At 45.6% G+C, this 19,344-nt stretch overlaps 1 protein-coding gene across 1 annotated transcript in view; it reads left to right on the top strand.

Moving 5' to 3' along the window:
• The window catches only part of ALDH4A1 (aldehyde dehydrogenase 4 family member A1), a 211,062-nt gene that overhangs the window by 72,922 nt on the left and 118,796 nt on the right, over nt 1–19,344 (top strand). Inside the window, exon 7 of the mRNA XM_069240124.1 lies at nt 5,092–5,166. Within this exon, the coding sequence (XP_069096225.1) occupies nt 5,092–5,166 (75 nt within the window). The remainder of the gene's footprint in view (nt 1–5,091; nt 5,167–19,344) is intronic.

Below are 19,344 nucleotides of genomic sequence, written 5' to 3'. Positions count from 1 at the left end.
TTTCCCAGGTGCCAGTGGCAGCTGGCATGGTTGGTCATTTTGCCTCCAGGCAATATTTCTCCAGATCCAGTGCAAATGTCACTGATTTTCCCCTCTTTCCCGTACCCCTGCAAGTCCTGTGGAGAAGGTTTTATTGTACTTCCAAAGTCAAGCAATAAAGCTTAGACAAAATGTATAGTTGTCTTACACTTGGTCTTGTTGATTAAATCTGACTCTCCTCTAAACCTACAGCATATTTGACTGCTGAAAGCTTTGCTCCATTTATGGGTCTTACGTACTTTCCAACATAAACAAAGCTATTATCAAAAAACACCTTTGGAACCACCCATCAGCACAGGAAGTGTTATCACTGGATCTCCCATCATCCACCTCCACAAGAAGTTGCATCACTGATTTCCCCATCATCCATCTAGACAGGAAGTAACATTACTAGTTTTCTCACTAGGCCGAGTAGCATTTATTGTATTATTAATTAAAAGCTTTAAAAAAGAAGATCTTCAAAAGGTAACAATTTACAGTAAGTCTATAAATATCAAAATAGTTAAAAATCAAAACTAATGTAGCAGCATCACAGTAAGCAGAATAGAATTTTAAAACTAAATCAATAAAATTAAGAATAAGCAACGGATGCTAGAGCATATTATCAGTATACCATTATCTCACCAAGAAGAGGCAAATCACAAAAAAAGGAATCGATTAAACAGATTTCCTGCATTAAGGTGACTGCTGATAAAAGGCCTCAGTGTCAATAAGTGTCCCAAAGTCGCCACATGTTCTCAGAGCCATCCAGAGAGACATATAAAATCCAATTAAACCACAGGAAGTGACTTCACTGGATCTCCCATCCTCCAACTGCACAGGAAGTCACATCACTGAATTGTCCATCATTCATCTGGGCAGGAAGTGACATTACTGGTTTTCCAGCCAAAACAGGCTTTTAAAGAAGAAGCCATAAACAAGGATTTATTTTCTCACCACCAGTCAGCAGAGGAAGTGAAATCACTGAATCTTCCATCGTCCACTTGCACAAGAATTGACATCACTGAATTTCCCATCATATTCAAATGCAGCAAGGACTGCACTTTGTTTACTATTTCACTAATAGGGAATTAAACATTGTGAGCCTAATTCACACAGATACATGAGTAAGTAAGAGTATTCCTCTAGTACAACTTCCTGTGCTAATAAATACTTTTGTGAATAGGTCCCCTTGTGTTTTGTTTGTTTCTTCCTCCTAAAATCTACCACTTAGCACAACACATGGTTTGCACAGAAGAAACACTGTTAATAACTTAGGTCCAGATGTAGCAAAGGGTTTTTCCCATTCTGTGTCAATGGGAAAATGTGTTCGTACATATGGCCCTTAGTCCTCTTAGTTGGTGTTAGAAATGGGGTCTCTACCTGGAAGTGGTTTTCACCCTGTCCAAGTATAGATCCTCACTATAGTCAAGGTAGAGGTGCCACACAGCTAAGATAACCCCTGCTCACCCCCTTGGTAGCTTGGCACAAGCAGTCAGGCTTATCTCAGAGGCAATGTGTAAAGTATTTGTACACAAAAACAGTGAAAACACCACAAACATACTCCACGCCAGTTTAGAAAAATAGCCAATATTTATCGGAATAAAACAAGACCAAAATAAAACAAATCCAACATACACAAGAAAAGATATTACTTTTAAAGGATTAAATGCAATTGTAGGTCCTTGAAATCAATGAAGCGATTGTCTGAGGCAAAGTACCTGAGGTGTGTCAAAAACAAAGGCGATGCGGACCACAGGGAAGGTGATGCGTCGAAAGAGCTAGAGATGTGTCGGTTCCTTTCTGTTGCAGGGGGGTGATGTGTCAGTTCCTTATTTCTAGGCAGGGGAGGTGATGCATTGGTTCCTTACTGCCACGGGGGGTGTAATGGGTTGTTTGTGGCACAAATCGTTGGTTCCTTACTGCGGTGCAGTGTAGATGAACAAAATGGTTCCCAGAGACAATGCGTCAGTGATGTGTTGGATTTCAGGCCTCGATGTGTCGATCTTACAGAGAAGAAGGAGGTTCTGTTTCGGAATCAGGGTGGTGTGTCACGGACTTCAGTGATGCCGTGCTCAAACCTCACGCAGCGGTGGGTCCTCTGATGCGCTGTAAGCTCAACTCAAGCCCTTGAAGAACCTTGGAAAGCAGGATGTAGAAAGCAAAGTCCAGTCCTCTCACTCCCAGGACAGAGCAGCAAGCAGCAGGCCAGCACAAGAAAGCAACAGGTAGAGTGGCAGTCCCTCCTACAGAATTCAGTTCTTTTTCCTGGCCAAATATCCTGAGTCCAGAAGTGTTATAACTTTGTGGGTTCAGAGGTCCAGTATTTATACCCATTTCAGCTTTTGAAGTAATCAAACTTCAAAGAAAAGTCTTTGTAGTGCATAAGACCCTGCCTTTCCTGCCTTGGCTCTAGACACACTCCAGGGGGTTCTAGACTTCTTTGTGTAAGGAAAGACAGAGTCCTATTCAAGTGCAAGTGTCAGCTCCTCCCGCCACCCTAGCTCAGGAAGACCTATCAGGATATGTAGGACTCACCTCAGCTCCCTTTGTGTGACTGTCTAGAATGAATTCACAAACAGCCCAGCTGTCATTCTGACCGAGACGTGTATTACACTGACAGGCAGAGGCACAGAATGATTAAGCAAGAAAATACTGACTTTCTAAACGTGGCATTTTCCAACTTACAATTTAAAAAACTACTTCACCAAGAGATGTATTTTTAAAATGTGAGTTCAGAGACCCCAAACTCCAAATCTCTATCTGCTCCTAATGAAAAATTACACTCAAACTGGTTTTCAAGGCAACCCCCATGTTATCCTATGGGAGAGATAGTCCTTGCAATAGTGAAAAACGAATTTAGCGGTATTTCACTATCAGGACATGTAAAACACATCAGTGCATGTCCTACCTTTTAATTACACTGCACCCTGCCCATGGGGCTGCCTTGGGCCTACCTTACGTGTGACCCTCCTTGTAGTAAAAAAGAAGGTTTGAGCCTGGTAAGTGGGTGCACTTGCCAGGTCGAAATAGCAGTTAAACTGCCCACACAGACACAGCAGTGGCAGGTCTGAGACATGTTTCCAGGGCTACTCGTGTGGGTGGCACAATCAGTGCTGTAGGCCCACTATTAACATTTGATTTACAGGCCCTGGGCACTCATGGGGCACTATACTATGGACTTACTGGTAAATCAAAAATATACCAATCACCAATACAATCTAGACAGTTAGCACTTGCACGTTAGCACTGGTCAGCAGTGGTAAAGTGCGCAGAGTCCTAAAGCCAACCACAACAGTCTTAAAAAATGGGAGAAAGAAGGGAAATAGTTGGGGATAACCCTGCAAAAGGGCCAGGTCCAGCAGTTGGTCAGAATTTTTATGTAAATGACATAACATAACACAGACAGCATAACAAGGAGAGAAGCAGAGTCATCCGGACACACAGCAAGTACTAATAGGAAGATGAGATTCCACGGGGGTATTTTTTAAAATCAAACAATTTTAGTGATTTTTGGTAACCGGAGCAACAGAATTGATGATACTGTGAAGTTTTTCAGGAGCCATTATTGCACACAGCCTGTGGGTACCAACTGTCATGCAGACGTTCAATTAATATAGAATACTCATTGGTAGAAGAGATTGACAGGAAGATCCCAAAAGAACATAACACTAATCAAAATACATACCTGTTGAGGTAGCGATACTGATCATTTGACACTAACGATGAGGTGAACCTATTCAATAACACTTAACAGGAAGTGAATCTGTGCTGATGAATAGAAAGTAAATGTATTGATTGACGATAAATTGAGCCTTTTCTTACTAAAAGCTCTCATTACACTACTGTGGCGGTAAAGGTAATCCTGATTTAGCTGGTATCTGGAGTTACTGGCAGAATTAGGTTAAACTCCTGTGGTAAAGCCTCACTCACAATGTTTCCCTCCTGGACATTTTCACACACTAAAGAAACTTAAACTTCTGGATGGGAAGCCATGTGAAAATGAGACTTAATGCAGGAACTGTAGCACTGATTCCCATGGTCATTTCCTGCTTATAAGGGCACCATAAAGGTCCAGTTCAGAGTACTGTGCTATCCCTGCATCCAGGAATTTCCGATACCTGAGAGTCTGTGATTCTGGGTACGAATATACCCCATGTGCAGTATCAGTCCAGCCAGAGTATGATTTTGTTCTTATGGTAAGCAGATTCATTGGAGGGCGTCTTGAAATTTTGAGGTAAGCTTGACTGTGCCACTGGTATAAATTTTAATGATCAAAGTCTCACCTGGACTGATGCAAGTTTCTTAATGCCTCAATGCTAGATGCAATGATGACAGTGAACTTAACCTTCAACAGGGGCCTTATGTCTTGCTTTTTGAGCTGACTGACAACAGTGGGTATAAGTATATAGTTGTCATGAGGAACCCAGGAATGGGAGCCCACATTTTGTCCTAAGTATGGCTTTGTGGATGGATTTTCTTGAACAGATCGAAACGTCAACATCTACAGACTGCTGTGTTCGATTAACTTATTCATAAAATACTGTAGTCTTATCTGGTTGTGTGTGGACTTCATTAACGACTCATTCTTTTGTGTGTTTGTCTACGTTAGTTTATCTTTTGGATAATGTATCCTCTGGTGTTGGATATGACTTGGTTTGAATAAAAGCATAAAGGAAAATATTTTCAACTTTCTTTTTTGTATTTAATTTAAATATATTTGTTTCAGGTTTATTTTAAAGTCGACTTACCCATCTAATTTTGTAAAGCTAACATGATCGTTAATCATTACTGCATGTAATTTAAATTTTTAAGTATTCATTACTGGGATTATTCCACTCTTTGGGCATGATCCAAGGTCAAAGGTCTCCTCTGGGGGTTACTGCTCTTTTGTCTAGTCAGAGCACGAGCCACAGTGACAGGAATACATGTCACACAGCACATATTTTACAAACAATTAGAACATTGAACCCATTTCGTTAACATCCGAAACTACCACCGACTTTTACCTTTTGCCATGAGAGTTGATGAATTGTGAGATGTAAATCATTAAAATTGTATTCTGTTTCACAGGGGTTTGTAGCTGCTGTTTCGCCTTTTAACTTCACAGCAATTGGGGGTAACCTTGCTGGAGCCCCAGCCATGATGGTAAGTTCAAGTTGTACATTTTGGGGTTTACATTTTTAACACACTGCCAGCTTGCGTTAAAGAAGGGGGTGCTTTAATATGATAAAGATGTTCCCATCTAAGGGATACTTACTGAGATCCTCGTATCTTGGAGGTTCCAACTGAACTCCTCAACTCGGATGTACCCTAAACAAGACCTTTAAGTGTTCGGGACTGTGATACCCTTACATCTGAGGGACCCTGAAGCCCTTATGTCTAGGGCCATTACCAAGACTGTCCCAACTGCGTATGCTGATCAGAACCCTCACAATTGAGGATTTCCGTTAGGGTCTCTCAGACTTTATGGTAAAATTATAAATTCATGAGCATTTGCAAACAGCCTGACAACAGTTGGTCGAACCCTCCTGAATAGGTTGCCACAACTGTTTCGCACACAAGTGGTCTAGTGTTTTCAAATACCACAAGCACAGTGAAATGGACAAAGATGTAAATATTGAAAGTGATTCTTGTCCTTTTATCATGAAGCAAATATATGAACAAATTGTCCTTCTAAATATTTCTTATGTTTATTCTATCAAGCATTGATGGGAAAGCACAAACATCTGTTTGTGTTTTTTACCTGGGGAGAATTGAGTACACAAGGTTGCATCTGTTTTACTGGTTTCAAAATGAGGAATTGTCCATAGAAGTTTTGCTCCATTTTCTAATTAAAAGACTGTGTTGGACTGAATTCAAATGGAAATAGTTTACGCTTTCCTCCTTTCTTGATTGGAGCACACTGTTCCTATTCACTGTCACCCATTTATACGTTTAGCAACGTGTAGCGAAACATGCACCGAACCTCTTAAATGGAAACACTATTCAAAGTTAAAAGTATACTTTTGTTTAGGTGCCACTCATTTGAGAGTTAGTGGGGGCTTTTTGATTTTTAATGATTTAAGAAGCCCTTGGGAAAGAGAGACTCTCTTATAAAATCTGTGAGTTTTCTATTTGAGTACCACCATAGTTTAAAGCTGTAGTTTCAGCTGGTGCATGGCCGAGCAGATTTGTAGAGAGTGGTGTACACAGTCAGCCAATCTACAGACAGCTGCTCTGTTTAGGAAAGTCTGACTAATCACTTAAGGCTCTGCCCTGTGATAATCAGAAGTCCCACCTTCCAACATATCTGACCTGTTGCAGCAGACCTCTCAGTGCTGGACTGGTTGGTGGAATTGGAATTGCCAACCAGCAAAATGAGTACTTACAAAGACAACTTTTGAGTTTGAAGGTGGCTGCGAGGAAGCAGTCTAACCTAACCTTGCACTCTTGCTGTATTAACCTTGTGTTCTGTTCATTTGGGTGTTCAAACTATTCTAAATACTTTGTTGGAGTTCTGTACTGGTTCATCCAGAAGGAAAGAGGAGACACTGTTACTTACTACACAGGACACGGCACTGCCCCAAATGGCATGCCTTTAAAATTAAAAAGAAAAGGTTGCTTGCTAATCACCACTGTGTCTTTATACTCCTTGTAGGAAGTTGGCTCTGTATGTACTATTTCAAATTAAGAAATAGCATGCACAGAGTCCCAGGTTTCCCCTTAGAGGTAAGATAGTGGCAAAAAGAGATCATTCTAATGCTCTATTTTGTGGTAGTGTGGTCGAGCAGTAGGCTTATCAGAGGGTAGTGTTAAGCATTTGTTGTACACACACAGGCAATAATTGAGGAACACACACACTCAAAGACATTCCAGGCCAATAGGTTTTATATAGAAAAATACATTTTCTTAGTTTATTTTTAGAACCACAGATTCAAGATTTACAAACAATACTTTAACTGAAAGGTATTTTACTCAGGTATCATAGGAACTTTGAATCAGCAAAATAGCATGTACAGTTTTGACAAAAATGGCAATAAGCTATTTTAAAACTAGACACTGCAAATTTCAACAGTTCCTGGGGGAGGTAAGTATTTGTTAGTTTTGCAGGTAAGTAAACAACCTACAGGGTTCAAAGTTGGGTCTAAGGTAGCCCACCGTTGGGGGTTCAGGGCAACCCCAAAGTTACCACACCAGCAGCTCAGGGCCGGTCAGGTGCAGAGGTCAAAATGGTGCCCAAAACGCATAGGCTTCAATGGAGAAGGGGGTGCCCCGGTTCCAGTCTGCCAGCAGGTAGGTACCCGCGTCTTCGGAGGGCAGACCAGGGGGGTTTTGTAGGGCACCGGGGGGGACACAGGTTAGCACCGAAAGTACACCCTCAGCGGCACGGGGACTGCCGGGTGCAGAGTGCAAACAGGCTTCGGGTTTGCAATGGAGTTCATAGGGAGACCCAGGGGTCACTTCAACGAAGCAGGCAGGCAAGGGGGGGGGGCTCCTCGGGGTAGCCACCACCTGGGCAAGGGAGAGGGCCACCGGGGGGTTGCTTCTGCACTGGAGGTCGGATCCTTCAGGTCCTGGGGGCTGCGGGTGCAGTGTCTTTACCAGGTGTCGGGTTCTTAGAAGCAGGCAGTCGCGGTTAGGGGGAGTCTCTGGATTCCCTCTGCAGGCGTCGCTGGGGGGGGGGGGGGGTCAGGGGGGGTCAACTCTGGCTACTCACAGGGTCGCAGTCGCCGGGGAGTCCTCCCTGTAGTGTTGTTTCTCCGCAGGTCGAGCCGGGGGCGTCGGGTGCAGAGTGGAAAGTCTCACGCTTCCGGCGGGAAACGTGCAGTCCTTTAAAAGTTGTTTCTTTGTTGCAAAGTTGTTTCTTCTATGAAGCAGAGCCGCTGTCCTCAGGAGTTCTTGGTCCTTTTAGATGCAGGGTAGTCCTCTGGGGCTTAAGAGGTCGCTGGACCGTAGGGGATGCATAGCTGTGGCAGTTTTTCTTGAAGTGGGGAGACAGGCCGGTAGGGCTGGGGCCGAAGCAGTAGGTGTCTCCGTCTTCTCTGCAGAGCTTCAGGTCAGCAGTCCTTCTTCGTCTTCAGGTTGCAGGAATCTCTCTTGCATGGTTCTGGGGGCCCCTAAATACTCAATTTAGGGGTGTGTTTAGGTCTGGGGGTTAGTAGCCAATGGCTACTAGCCCTGAGGGTGGCTACACCCTCTTTGGGCCTCCTCCCTGAGGGTAGGGGGGGCACATCCCTAATCCTATTGGGTGAATCATCCATCTGCAAGATGGAGGATTTCTAAAAGTCAGAGTCACCTCAGCTCAGGACACCTTAGGGGTTGTCCCGACTGGCCAGTGACTCCTCCTTGTTTTTCTCATTATCTCCTCCGGCCTTGCCGGCAAAAGTGGGGCCGTGGCCGGAGGGGGCGGGCATCTCCACTAGCTGGAGTGCCCTGGGGCGCTGTAACAAAGGGGGTGAGCCTTTGAGGCTCACGTCAGGTGTTACAGTTCCTGCAGGGGGAGGTGAGAAGCACCTCCACCCAGTACAGGCTTTGTTACTAGCCACAGAGTGACAAAGGCACTCTCCCCATGTGGCCAGCAACATGTCTGGTGTGTGGCAGGCTGGCAAAACTAGTCAGCCTACACTGGATGTCGGGTATGTTTTCAGGGGGCATCTCTAAGATGCCCTCTGGGGTGTATTTCACAATAAAATGTACACTGGCATCAGTGTGCATTTATTGTGCTGAGAAGTTTAATAGCAAACTTCCCAGTTTTCAGTGTAGCCATTATGGTGCTGTGGAGTTCGTGCATGACAGACTCCCAGACCATACACTCTTATGGCTACCCTGCACTTACAATGTCTAAGGTTTTGCTTAGACACTGTAGGGGCATAGTGCTCATGCACTTATGCCCTCACCTATGGTATAGTGCACCCTGCCTTAGGGCTGTAAGGCCTGCTAGAGGGGTGACTTATCTATGCCATGGGCAGTGTGAGGTTGGCATAGCACCCTGAGGGGAGTGCCATGTCGACTTAGTCATTTTCTCCCCACTAGCACACACAAGCTGGCAAGCAGTGTGTCTGTGCTGAGTGAGGGGTCCCTAGGGTGGCATAAGACATGCTGCAGCCCTTAGAGACCTTCCCTGGCATCAGGACCCTTGGTACCAGGGGTACCAGTTACAACGGCCTTACCTGGATGCCAGAGTGTGCCAATTGTGGAGATAAAGGTACAGTTTTAGGGAAAGAACACTGGTGCTGGGGCCTGGTTAGCAGGCCCAGGCACACTTTAAAATCATAACTTGGCATCAACAAAGGCAAAAAGTGAGGGGGTAACCATGCTAAGGAGGCATTTCCTTACACTCCTTAAACGTAGTGGCACTAATATAGCACTTTTTAAACAGGGGATTGCGGGGAGAGGAGTATAATTGAATGGACCCAATAAGTAACAAGAAATCCACCACAAGAGAAAAATGGTTAATACAATATTTTTATATTATTTCATTAGTATTCAACCCCTATGGTGAGCTGCCTTATGTGCACTCCACATTTAGAAATCTGCCATCTTGGTGTTGACAGATTAAGGAACTCTGGGACAGAGTTAAGCAAACTGCCCACAGGAAGTGGTCATATAGGGCAGTAGGGACCCTAGGGGTAAGTATCAATTGGCTACTATCCTATGCTCCTCGAAACACCCCTAAATTCAGTATTTAGGAAAGCACCTGGCACTAGGAAATCATATTCCTGCTGACCTACGAAGAAAAACGACACCCATAAGCCGCAAAAGCAAAGCCCGAGGACGAAGCACCTGACTTAGTCCTAGTCCTGCCAGCCTGTGTGCTGTCCCTGCTGATTGCACCACAGTCAACTCGTCCTGCAAGCTGCTGTGACTGCAAAAGCCTGGGAGGCCTGCCTGCCTTCAAATCCAGGAACTCCTGTGGCACAGCACAGCTGCTTCCCTGCATGTTGCAGGCACCCCAAGACAACTGCCAGGACTCTAGACCACAGAAAACCTGTCACCACAAAGCACCACTGCACCCGTGCCGCCTAGCCCGAGTTGAAGTTGGCCAACAGTGCCATCAAGGTCCCCCAGTCCTCCGGAGACAAAGCCCACCTTGGATGTGCCCACTGTGGAATCACCATTGCTGCCTGCTGCCTCTGCCCGCAGGCCTCTATAACTTCAAATGCACCCGGTGGAGAACACTTATGCCTCAGGACACCTCTGCAACTGTCGCCCCTGGCTCATGGAGAAGAGGACCGAAGGTGCCCCTTCATACCCGAGCATCAAGACTTCAACCACCTATTGGTTGTTCCGACTGGACTCCCTGTCCAGACCTGCAGCCTCTTTTCAACCGACCGATCCCTATTGACTAACATTGGGCACCTGGCGCTGTCCTACACCTCTGCACCCGGCTGCCCCGGTGCCATCGGGTGGTTCTGACCCTTGCCCAGTACTTATCTTAAGTCCAGGAAATTGGTACTGTAAGTCACTGCACTATACCTATGGAAATTGTCACTGCACATGGAGTTACATATAGACATTCACAAGTGAACTAATAAAACTATCAGTTAAAAGAAGATGTGGTTGATGAAATAATATACACACTTAGGGCCAGATGTAGCAAGAGTTTTGCATGGTGCAAACAGCGAATTTCACTGTTTGCGCCATGCAAAACGCACATCGCGATGCTCTTTCCCATTTTGTGAGTCGGTAACCTGGTTAACCTGGTTACCGACTCGCAAAATGGGAATGCGACTCGCAAATAGGAAGGGGCGTTCCCCTTCCTATTTGCGATTCGCATCGCGATGTAGAAATGCTTTGTGACCGCGAACGCGGTCGCAAAGCAATTCGCAGTTAGCACCTATTTCAAATGGGTGCTAACCCATTCGCAAAAGGGAAGGGGTCCCAAGAGGACCACTTCCCCTTTGTGAATGGCTCCGAAAAAATGAAACAAAAACATTTAATTTTTTCGGGTGTATTGCAACTTGTTTTCCTTTAAGGAAAACGGGCTGCAATACAAAAAAAAAGACTGCTTTATTAAAAAGCAGTCACAGACATGGTGGTCTGCTGTCTCCAGCAGGCCACCATCCCTGTGAGTGCTGCGAATCGGAAGGGACACCATCCTGCATCTGGGTTTGCGAATTGCAAATTGCGAGTCTGAGAGTCGCAAACTCGGACTTACCTACATCTGGCACTAAGTGTTGCAGAACGATGTGAAGCTATATAAGGAGATCTTCCCTCATTTATAATTGGACGTATTTTTGTGCTGAGTCTTGCTTCACAATTATAGCACCTTGAGTTTTGGTGATTGAGGATTAGGGGGCTGGTCTTCTGGACTCGTGCACAATTTGTCCATAGTAATTGACGTACGTCACTCACATGACTGAAGGGAAAGGTGCAGCAATATTTGCCTCGGCCCCAGAAGCTGTCTGAATAGAGCTGTAATAGTGACCACATCAGGCAAGTTTACATTAGTGCCCACCTTATGGAACATTATGAGTAGCGATCACCTCAGTACATTAGGCGGGGTTGCCAGTAATAATGTAAAAACAGTCTGAAATTTAGAATGCCTTTGCATGGGTACATACATAGCAGCCATAGCTGCAATGCCGGCAGCAGCAAGGTAATATTAGAAATAAGTCTCCCCAACAGCACAATTTATTACTTCAATGCAAGCTACAAATATATTTTGGAAATTCAACCATTTGTCTTCCAAACATTAGCTTATGAGTTATGAACATACACAATTTTGATTCTGACGTAGACACATTTCAATTTTGGTATACATATATAAATTTAGCCAAGGGAAAGTTTCTAATTTAGTTGGCTGGGATGCAGACAGGAGAGCTACCTACAGGTAGATGAATTGCCACTAGTATCTCACGAGGTACTTTTTGGAGAAGCCTGGTTTAGGTATTACGTACTCTGATTCCATAAGGGAAACAATCTCTATTCATTTAGATGCAGTCAAAGAAAAAGAATACCCATTTTATCTGAGAAATGATCACCTGTATTTTTAACCTGGTGGGTAGGTTAGATACCAATAAAATGATAATATTAGATTATGAATCCATGCTTCCTGTGAAAGTTCTGCATTTCTTAAGTGGCCTGTTGACAAAGATTTTGTAGTAGAAAAGAAAGTAAATTGTTACATAAACTCCAATAACCTAAATTCTCAGGGCGGGGAGGTTTAATCTTCCCAACTTTACAAAGTATTATTCTGCTTTTATCCTTAAACAGAACTGGACCTCTTTGTCAGCTGATTGTCATTGAACCCCTACTATATGGCAGAGATTAATAACACCCTTTTCAATTAGAGATATGTTTATATCTTACAACCTCCTAAATCTTTCTCATCAGCTATTATCACTTATACTGTGTCCTTAGCTAAGCCCATTCTCTCATGTTCTCTTTTAGATCTAAACGGGTTTAAACGTTCTCCTATCTGGTGTAATAAATCATATAATTAAAATAAATAATAAAGTACTTTTCTAGAAAGATCGGATACATAAGGGTATTGTTACAGTGGGTACGTTGTTTTCAGAACCAGTTTTTCTTACGTTCCATGAACTTCAAGATAAATTTAATTTACCCTCATCTTACACTTCTAGGTTTGAGCAGCTAAAAGCTATTTTTTTACAATCCTTTTCCTCATTCCTAATTTTGAATCACAACCATCAAGGTACATCTTATGCTTTTAATTTTCCCAATTAAGAGCTTCCTATTTATACAAGTGTCTTGATATAATTCCTGTAGAAGGAATAGAAAATAAAGTGGAATTACAGTGGGAAAGTTTCAACAGGTTTTCTCTACGCAAACATGAATAAAATGTGGTTTAAAATTCCCTCCACATCTCACTCGGCTAGCACTACACAAACATTGTTTTGTATTTTTTTTTAAATAATAGATTGTTTTTAGCCCCTGGTTCTATTTTTAAGTTTAAATTATATTGCAGGTAATAAATGATGGTCTTGTGATAATATTAACAGTGATATATTGCATATGCTCTTTGACTATCCGAAAGTTTGTTTATTTTGGTTACAAGTTTGGGATAAGATTATTTACATATGTTCAATTACCATACCGCTTGATTAAATGCACTTGTTTAAGGAGGTTCCTCTGATATTTGGCACACTAATGTTATGGTTGAGAAATGTGTTCATCTTCTTATTGCGATTGGATTCCAAATCATCATGTCTAGCTGAAAGGCACAACTATCATCACCTTTATCAGATGGTGGAATATGTCATGCCATAATCATAAATTGGGTCGAAAAATGTGAAATTCACTTAGCAACTGATTAAAAGAGATTTGTTATGGTTGCCACTTTCCTCCTTCCTATCTAGTCATCGTGCCAACTCTCATGATACAACTACAACATTTGCACTGTCATGAATTTACCATTTTAATAAACAGTTGTTATTTATATCTCTGGATCTGTTTTATGCTTCTTTCTATTTCAGTTTGTTCAGGCTTTCCTTCTCTGTTTTTCTTTTCCTTTTTTTCTTTTCCACCTATAGTGCACCAAAAATGTACAAATGTTTTTGTCATAATTAATCTTTTTCAGAGTAACATTCTTGTTTTATCTTGTTTAAAATACACCTAGTTGTACATTTGGACTACTTTGAGATTATATACATCTTTTTTTAACTCATTTGGGTTAATACTAGCTTGTCTATTCTGATGGATACAACTACCTGTGGATTCCTCACCTAATGAATACTCCCATGGCGCCAGCATTCAACGGAAATCTTCTTACTAGTCTCTGCACGTCGACGAGGACGTCACTCTAGCCCACGCGACGCCGTCTGACGTCATACAGGCAATAAGAGGTCCTCGACGACGTGCGGACGTCAGTTCCCTTTTTTCCGTGCATTCGAAACGGTTATCTTCGAGGGAGCAACTGTTACTTTTGTGGTTACAGTGTATTTTTGCTGCGTAGTCTTTCGCTGTGGTAATAATGTCGCAGAGAAAGTCTGGATTCAAGCCTTGTCGTGAGTGTGGAGGCAAGATGTCGGTGACGGATCCTCATTACGATTGCCTTTGGTGTTTGAGCTCCGACCACGACGTCTCGACTTGTGATTCATGCCAGCACATGAATCCAAAGGCCCTCAAGGAACGTGAGGCGAAGCTGTTTATGGCGAAATCGAAGGAGAAGCATCACAAGAAGTCTTCTTCTCCAAGACTTCGGCGTCATCGAGACTCCCGGCGCCGTAGAGAATCTCGGCGTCATTCGAAGGAGACTCGTTCCAGGTCTTCGGATCGGCGCCGAAGGACATGGGAGATCAGTTCCACGGTTACGCCGCATCCTTCGACGCCGTTGCCCTCTCCGGCGTCTCCAACTTCACCTGGACAGGCGTCGGTGATTGAGGTATTGGAGCCTCAGGTGTTTTCTCCGGCGTTGCAGACGTCGAGGCCGGCGTCGGGGTCGCCTCCGAGACAGGCACCCCAGTATCCGGCTTTTCCCACCCCTGGAGCCGATAGTTCCGCATTCTTGAATGCGATGTATGCCATCTTCCAACAGATGGCTCCAGGGGGTGCTCCGGCTGGGCCTTTGGCCTTTTCATTGGGTGATCCTGCGCCTCTTCGGCCGGAACCCTTTATGCCCTTTCTCCCTTTTGGGAACGTGGGCTCGGCGCCAGTGTCGGCGCCGGTGGCCGCTCCGGTGGCTTCAGAGGGATTGGCCCCGGGGATTTCCATCCCATCGACGTCGGGATTTCGGCCTGTGACTCCGGTGGGTCCATCTGCTTCGACTGCTCTTTCGTCGGCGCCGAAGTTACCTGTGGCGCCGGACGCGGCGTCGGTGGCTTCTGAAGATCGGCGCCGATCTTCGACTTCGGCGGAGGCATTGTCGACTCCGCGTATTGAACAACGGCTTCATTCGAGGAGACGTGCTCTCCGTGTATTAGAGGAGCAGGAGTACCAACGAGCCCTGGAGGAAGGAGAGCTAGAGGACTCGGGTGATGGGCTGCGTGGTCTGGAGTCGGCCAGTGGGCTGGACACTTCCCCTGAGTGGGATCTTTCGTCCCCGGGAGAATACACTGAGGAGGCTGCTTCCTTTCATGCAGTGGTACGGAAGGCAGCTAGTTTTTTGGACCTGCCTTTGCCGGTGGTGGAGGCTAAACAAAACCTTCTAACAGAGGTGCTACATCCGGCCTCAGCTGCGGCGGAGCCTCTTTTGCCATTTAATGACGCTCTGCTGGATCCGGTGTTAGAGGTGTGGAAGAGGCCGGCATCTTCCCCAGCAGTTCACAGAGCCGTGGCCAGGAGGTATCGGGCGGCTCCGACTGACCCTGGTTTTCTGTCTAGGCACCCTACGCCGGAGAGCTTGGTGGTGCAGGCCTCCTGTTCATCCAAGTCAGCGCCTGGTTCTTTCCCGACGGTGCCTGGGGACAGAGATTCAAAGAAACTAGAGGCGCAGTCCAAGAAGATTTTTTCGTCCTGCAGTCTGGCATGGCAAGCCACCAACGCAACCTGTATCCTGGGGAGGTATATTCATGCTCTGATGGATGACATTTCCTCATCATTTACAGAGCTTCCCCAGGGTCTTTTGGATGTTGTTTCAAATGCCCAGGCTGCTGCGACCCAGATTATCCAGACGGGACTGGATACGACCGACTCGGTAGCCAGAGCAATGGGCACAACTGTGGTGGCAAGGAGACAGGTCTGGCTCCGTAACTCGGGCTTTTCTGTGGATGTACAGTCCACATTGTTGGATCTCCTGTTTGATGGGGACAAACTATTTGGAGCCAAGGCTGATTCGGCCTTGGAACGTTTTAAGGAGAGCAGGGCCACGGCTAAGTCGCTAGGGCTCCAAGCTCCTTTTTCCACGGCCTCTTCCAGATTTTTCAGGAGGTTTCGTGGATTTGGGCGTGGCTCTTCCTCCTCTTCCTTTCGGGGAAGATATCAGCAACCTGCCTCTTCCCATCCCTATAGATCTTTTAGGGGGAGAGGTAGGGTCCGCACCAGAGGAGCCTCTCAGCAGCACTCTGCCTCTTCCTCATCCTCTGGCGGGGTGCAGCAGGGGAAGCAGCCTTAGGCTTCCACCATTTCCCACTCACTCCTCTCCTGTAGGGGGAAGATTACAGCATTTTCTCACCAAATGGAAGACTGTTACAACGGACACTTGGGTTCTCAGTATTGTGGGAAAAGGCTACACCCTTCCCTTTCGGGAGTTCCCGCCCCTCATCCCGCCCCGCCCTTCTTATTGTTCAGAAGAACACCTCCTGTTGCTAGAACAGGAGGTACAAGCCCTCCTTTCAAAGGGCGCGGTGGAGTTGGTCCCAGAGCAGGAAAGGGGTCGAGGATGTTACTCAAGGTATTTCCTGATTCCCAAGAAGGATGGTCGTTTGAGACCAATCCTGGACCTGAGGATCTTGAATTGGTTCCTCAAGCAGGAAAAGTTCAAGATGCTGACCCTAGCACAGGTGCTTTTGGCGTTGAACAAGGAAGACTGGATGGTGTCTGTCGACTTGCAGGATGCTTACTTTCATATCCCGATACTCAAGTCACACAGAAAGTATCTCCGGTTTGTGGTGGGATCGCAGCACTATCAGTTTGCGGTCCTTCCGTTTGGTCTTACTTCAGCACCTCGAGTCTTCACGAAGGTGATGTCGGTGGTTGCGGCAGAACTCAGAAGGAAGGGGATAGCAGTATTCCCTTACTTGGACGACTGGTTGATCAAAGCCAAGTCCCCGGAGCTTGTGTCGCATCATCTGCAGTCAACAACCCAGTTGTTGTTCGACCTGGGTTTTTCGGTGAACGAGCCCAAATCTCACCTAGAGCCCTCTCAGCGCCTCCTGTTCATAGGGGCAGTACTGGATACAACATTGGGTCGGGCCTTTCCTCCGCCTCAGCGGATTCAAGATATTCAGGATTTGGTTCCAATGTTTCGAAATGGAGCGGTAGTTCCAGTCCTCAAGGTCCTTTGTCTGCTCGGTCTGTTTGCCTCCTGCATTCTGTTGGTCACGCATGCTCGCTGGCACATGAGGGCTCTTCAGTGGTGTCTCCGAAGGCAGTGGTCTCAACACAAAGGGGATCTAGAGGGTACTGTCAAGATCTCCAGAGATGCTGCTGTGGATTTGAAGTGGTGGATTGCAAGCAACAATCTTTCACAAGGAAAGCCGTTCCAGCAGTCGCCACCAGTGGCCACAGTCATAACGGATGCTTCCACTCTAGGGTGGGGAGCTCATCTGGGGGATCTGGAGATCAAAGGTCTTTGGTCTCCAGAGGAACAGATGTTTCACATCAATCTGTTAGAGTTACAGGCTGTACGTCTGGCTCTCAAGGCCTTCCTCCCTTCCCTTCGTGGTCAGTCGGTACAGGTCCTAACGGACAATACTACCACGATGTGGTACATAAACAAGCAGGGAGGAGTGGGGTCGTACCTTCTCTGCAGAGAAGCTCTTCGACTATGGTCCTGGGCAAAGGACCATCAGATTTGCTTGATAGCAAACCATCTGGCCGGAGTCTTGAACGTGCGTGCGGACAGTCTCAGTCGCCAATTCTCAGCAGACCACGAGTGGCGTCTCCATCCAGATCAAGTCCGTTTAATCTTCCAGAGGTGGGGGTTTCCTCGGGTAGATCTGTTTGCCACTCGAGAGAACGCGCATTGTCCGTTATTCTGCAGCCTCCAGTATCCGATGCAGGGAGCGTTGGGGGACGCGTTTCAAATAACCTGGTGCGGCCAGTTGCTTTACGCGTTTCCTCCCATACCCTTGATTCCTCGAGTATTGAGGAAGATTCGCCAGGACCGGGCTCTAGTCATCCTAATAGCTCCAGATTGGCCAAGGAGGGTATGGTACTCCGACCTTCTCCAACTCTCAATGTGCCCTCCGCTCCGTCTCCCTTTCAGGGCAGACCTCCTCTCGCAGTCGCAGGGGCAGGTTCTACACCCCAACCTCCAGAGTCTGCACCTACATGCCTGGAGATTGAACGGGGCAACCTGAGTTCCTTCTCTCTCCCGCCTGAGGTAGTGGATGTTATATTAGCGGCCAGGCGACACTCCACTAAATCTATCTACGCTAATAGATGGTCTAAATTTGTTGCGTGGTGTGGAGAGAGGCAGATTGATCCTTTGCATGCTCATCTATCGGACGTTTTGTCTTTTGCTCTGTCTCTAGCGCAGAAAGGTTGTGCAGTGGCTACCATTAAGGGTTATTTATCGGCCTTGTCAGCCTTCATATGTCTTCCAGACCAACCATCTTTATTTAAATCCCCTATTGTTATCAGATTCTTGAAAGGTCTTCTAAATAAATATCCTCCAAAGCCATTCGTTATGCCGCAATGGGATTTGTCCTTGGTCCTGACTTTCCTTATGGGGTCCCCTTTTGAACCTATGCATTCTTGCCCCTTAAGGTATTTGGTTTTAAAAACAGTCTTCCTGATAGCTATAACATCAGCAAGGAGAGTGAGTGAGTTGCAGGCCTTATCAGTAAAGCCCCCTTATACAACTTTTTATGGGGATAAGGTGGTGTTGAGGACCAAGGCTGCTTTCCTCCCGAAGGTTGTTTCACCTTTCCATTTGGCTCAGGCAATTACTTTGTCCACGTTCTATCCTCCGCCTCATCCTTCCAAAGAGGAAGAAAGACTGCACCGTCTGGACCCAAAGAGGGCGTTGAGCTTCTTTATTGATAGAACAAAGGATTTCAGGCTGGAGGATCAGCTGTTTATTGGATACGTGGGCAAGAGGAGAGGAAAGGCAGTCCACAAGAGAACACTATCCAGGTGGGTTGTTCTTTGCATTAAAATCTGTTACTCTTTGGCAAAGAAGGATCCTCCTGAGGGCATTAGAGCTCATTCCACTAGAGCTAAGTCGGCCACTTCGGCCTTGGCCAGAGGTGTTCCTGTGGTCGACATCTGCAAGGCCGCAACTTGGTCGTCCCTTCACACTTTTGCAAAACATTATTGTTTGGATTCTGAGGTTAGAAGGGACGGCCATTTTGCACGGTCAGTGCTGCAGGATTTCTTGGTTTGACCATTTAGGCACCCACCGCCGGGCGTGGTACTGCTTTGGGACTCTATTCATTAGGTGAGGAATCCACAGGTAGTTGTATCCATCAGAAGAACGAGTTACTTACCTTCGGTAACGACTTTTCTGGTGGATACATTACCTACCTGTGGATTCCTCACGGTCCCACCCGCCTCCCCGTTGCCTTTCTGGTCTTACCAAGTAATCCTTGAGTACGCTCCTCTTGGTCTTTGAGGGTGCAATAGATGTTGTATATATTATATTTATATATATGTATATATGTATATATCTTTGTGTATATACTTGATGTGTATATCTATTTTAAAAAGAGAGAGTTATATATATATATAAAAGATTTACAGTTATTCATGCAATGTTGTGTATTTTTACAATGTAAT

This window comes from Pleurodeles waltl, chromosome 6, assembly GCF_031143425.1.
Source record: "Pleurodeles waltl isolate 20211129_DDA chromosome 6, aPleWal1.hap1.20221129, whole genome shotgun sequence".
NCBI classification, from domain to species: domain Eukaryota; kingdom Metazoa; phylum Chordata; class Amphibia; order Caudata; family Salamandridae; genus Pleurodeles; species Pleurodeles waltl.
The sequence above is the reverse complement of the archived record's forward strand: the minus strand, read 5'-3'. Positions and strand labels throughout refer to the sequence as shown.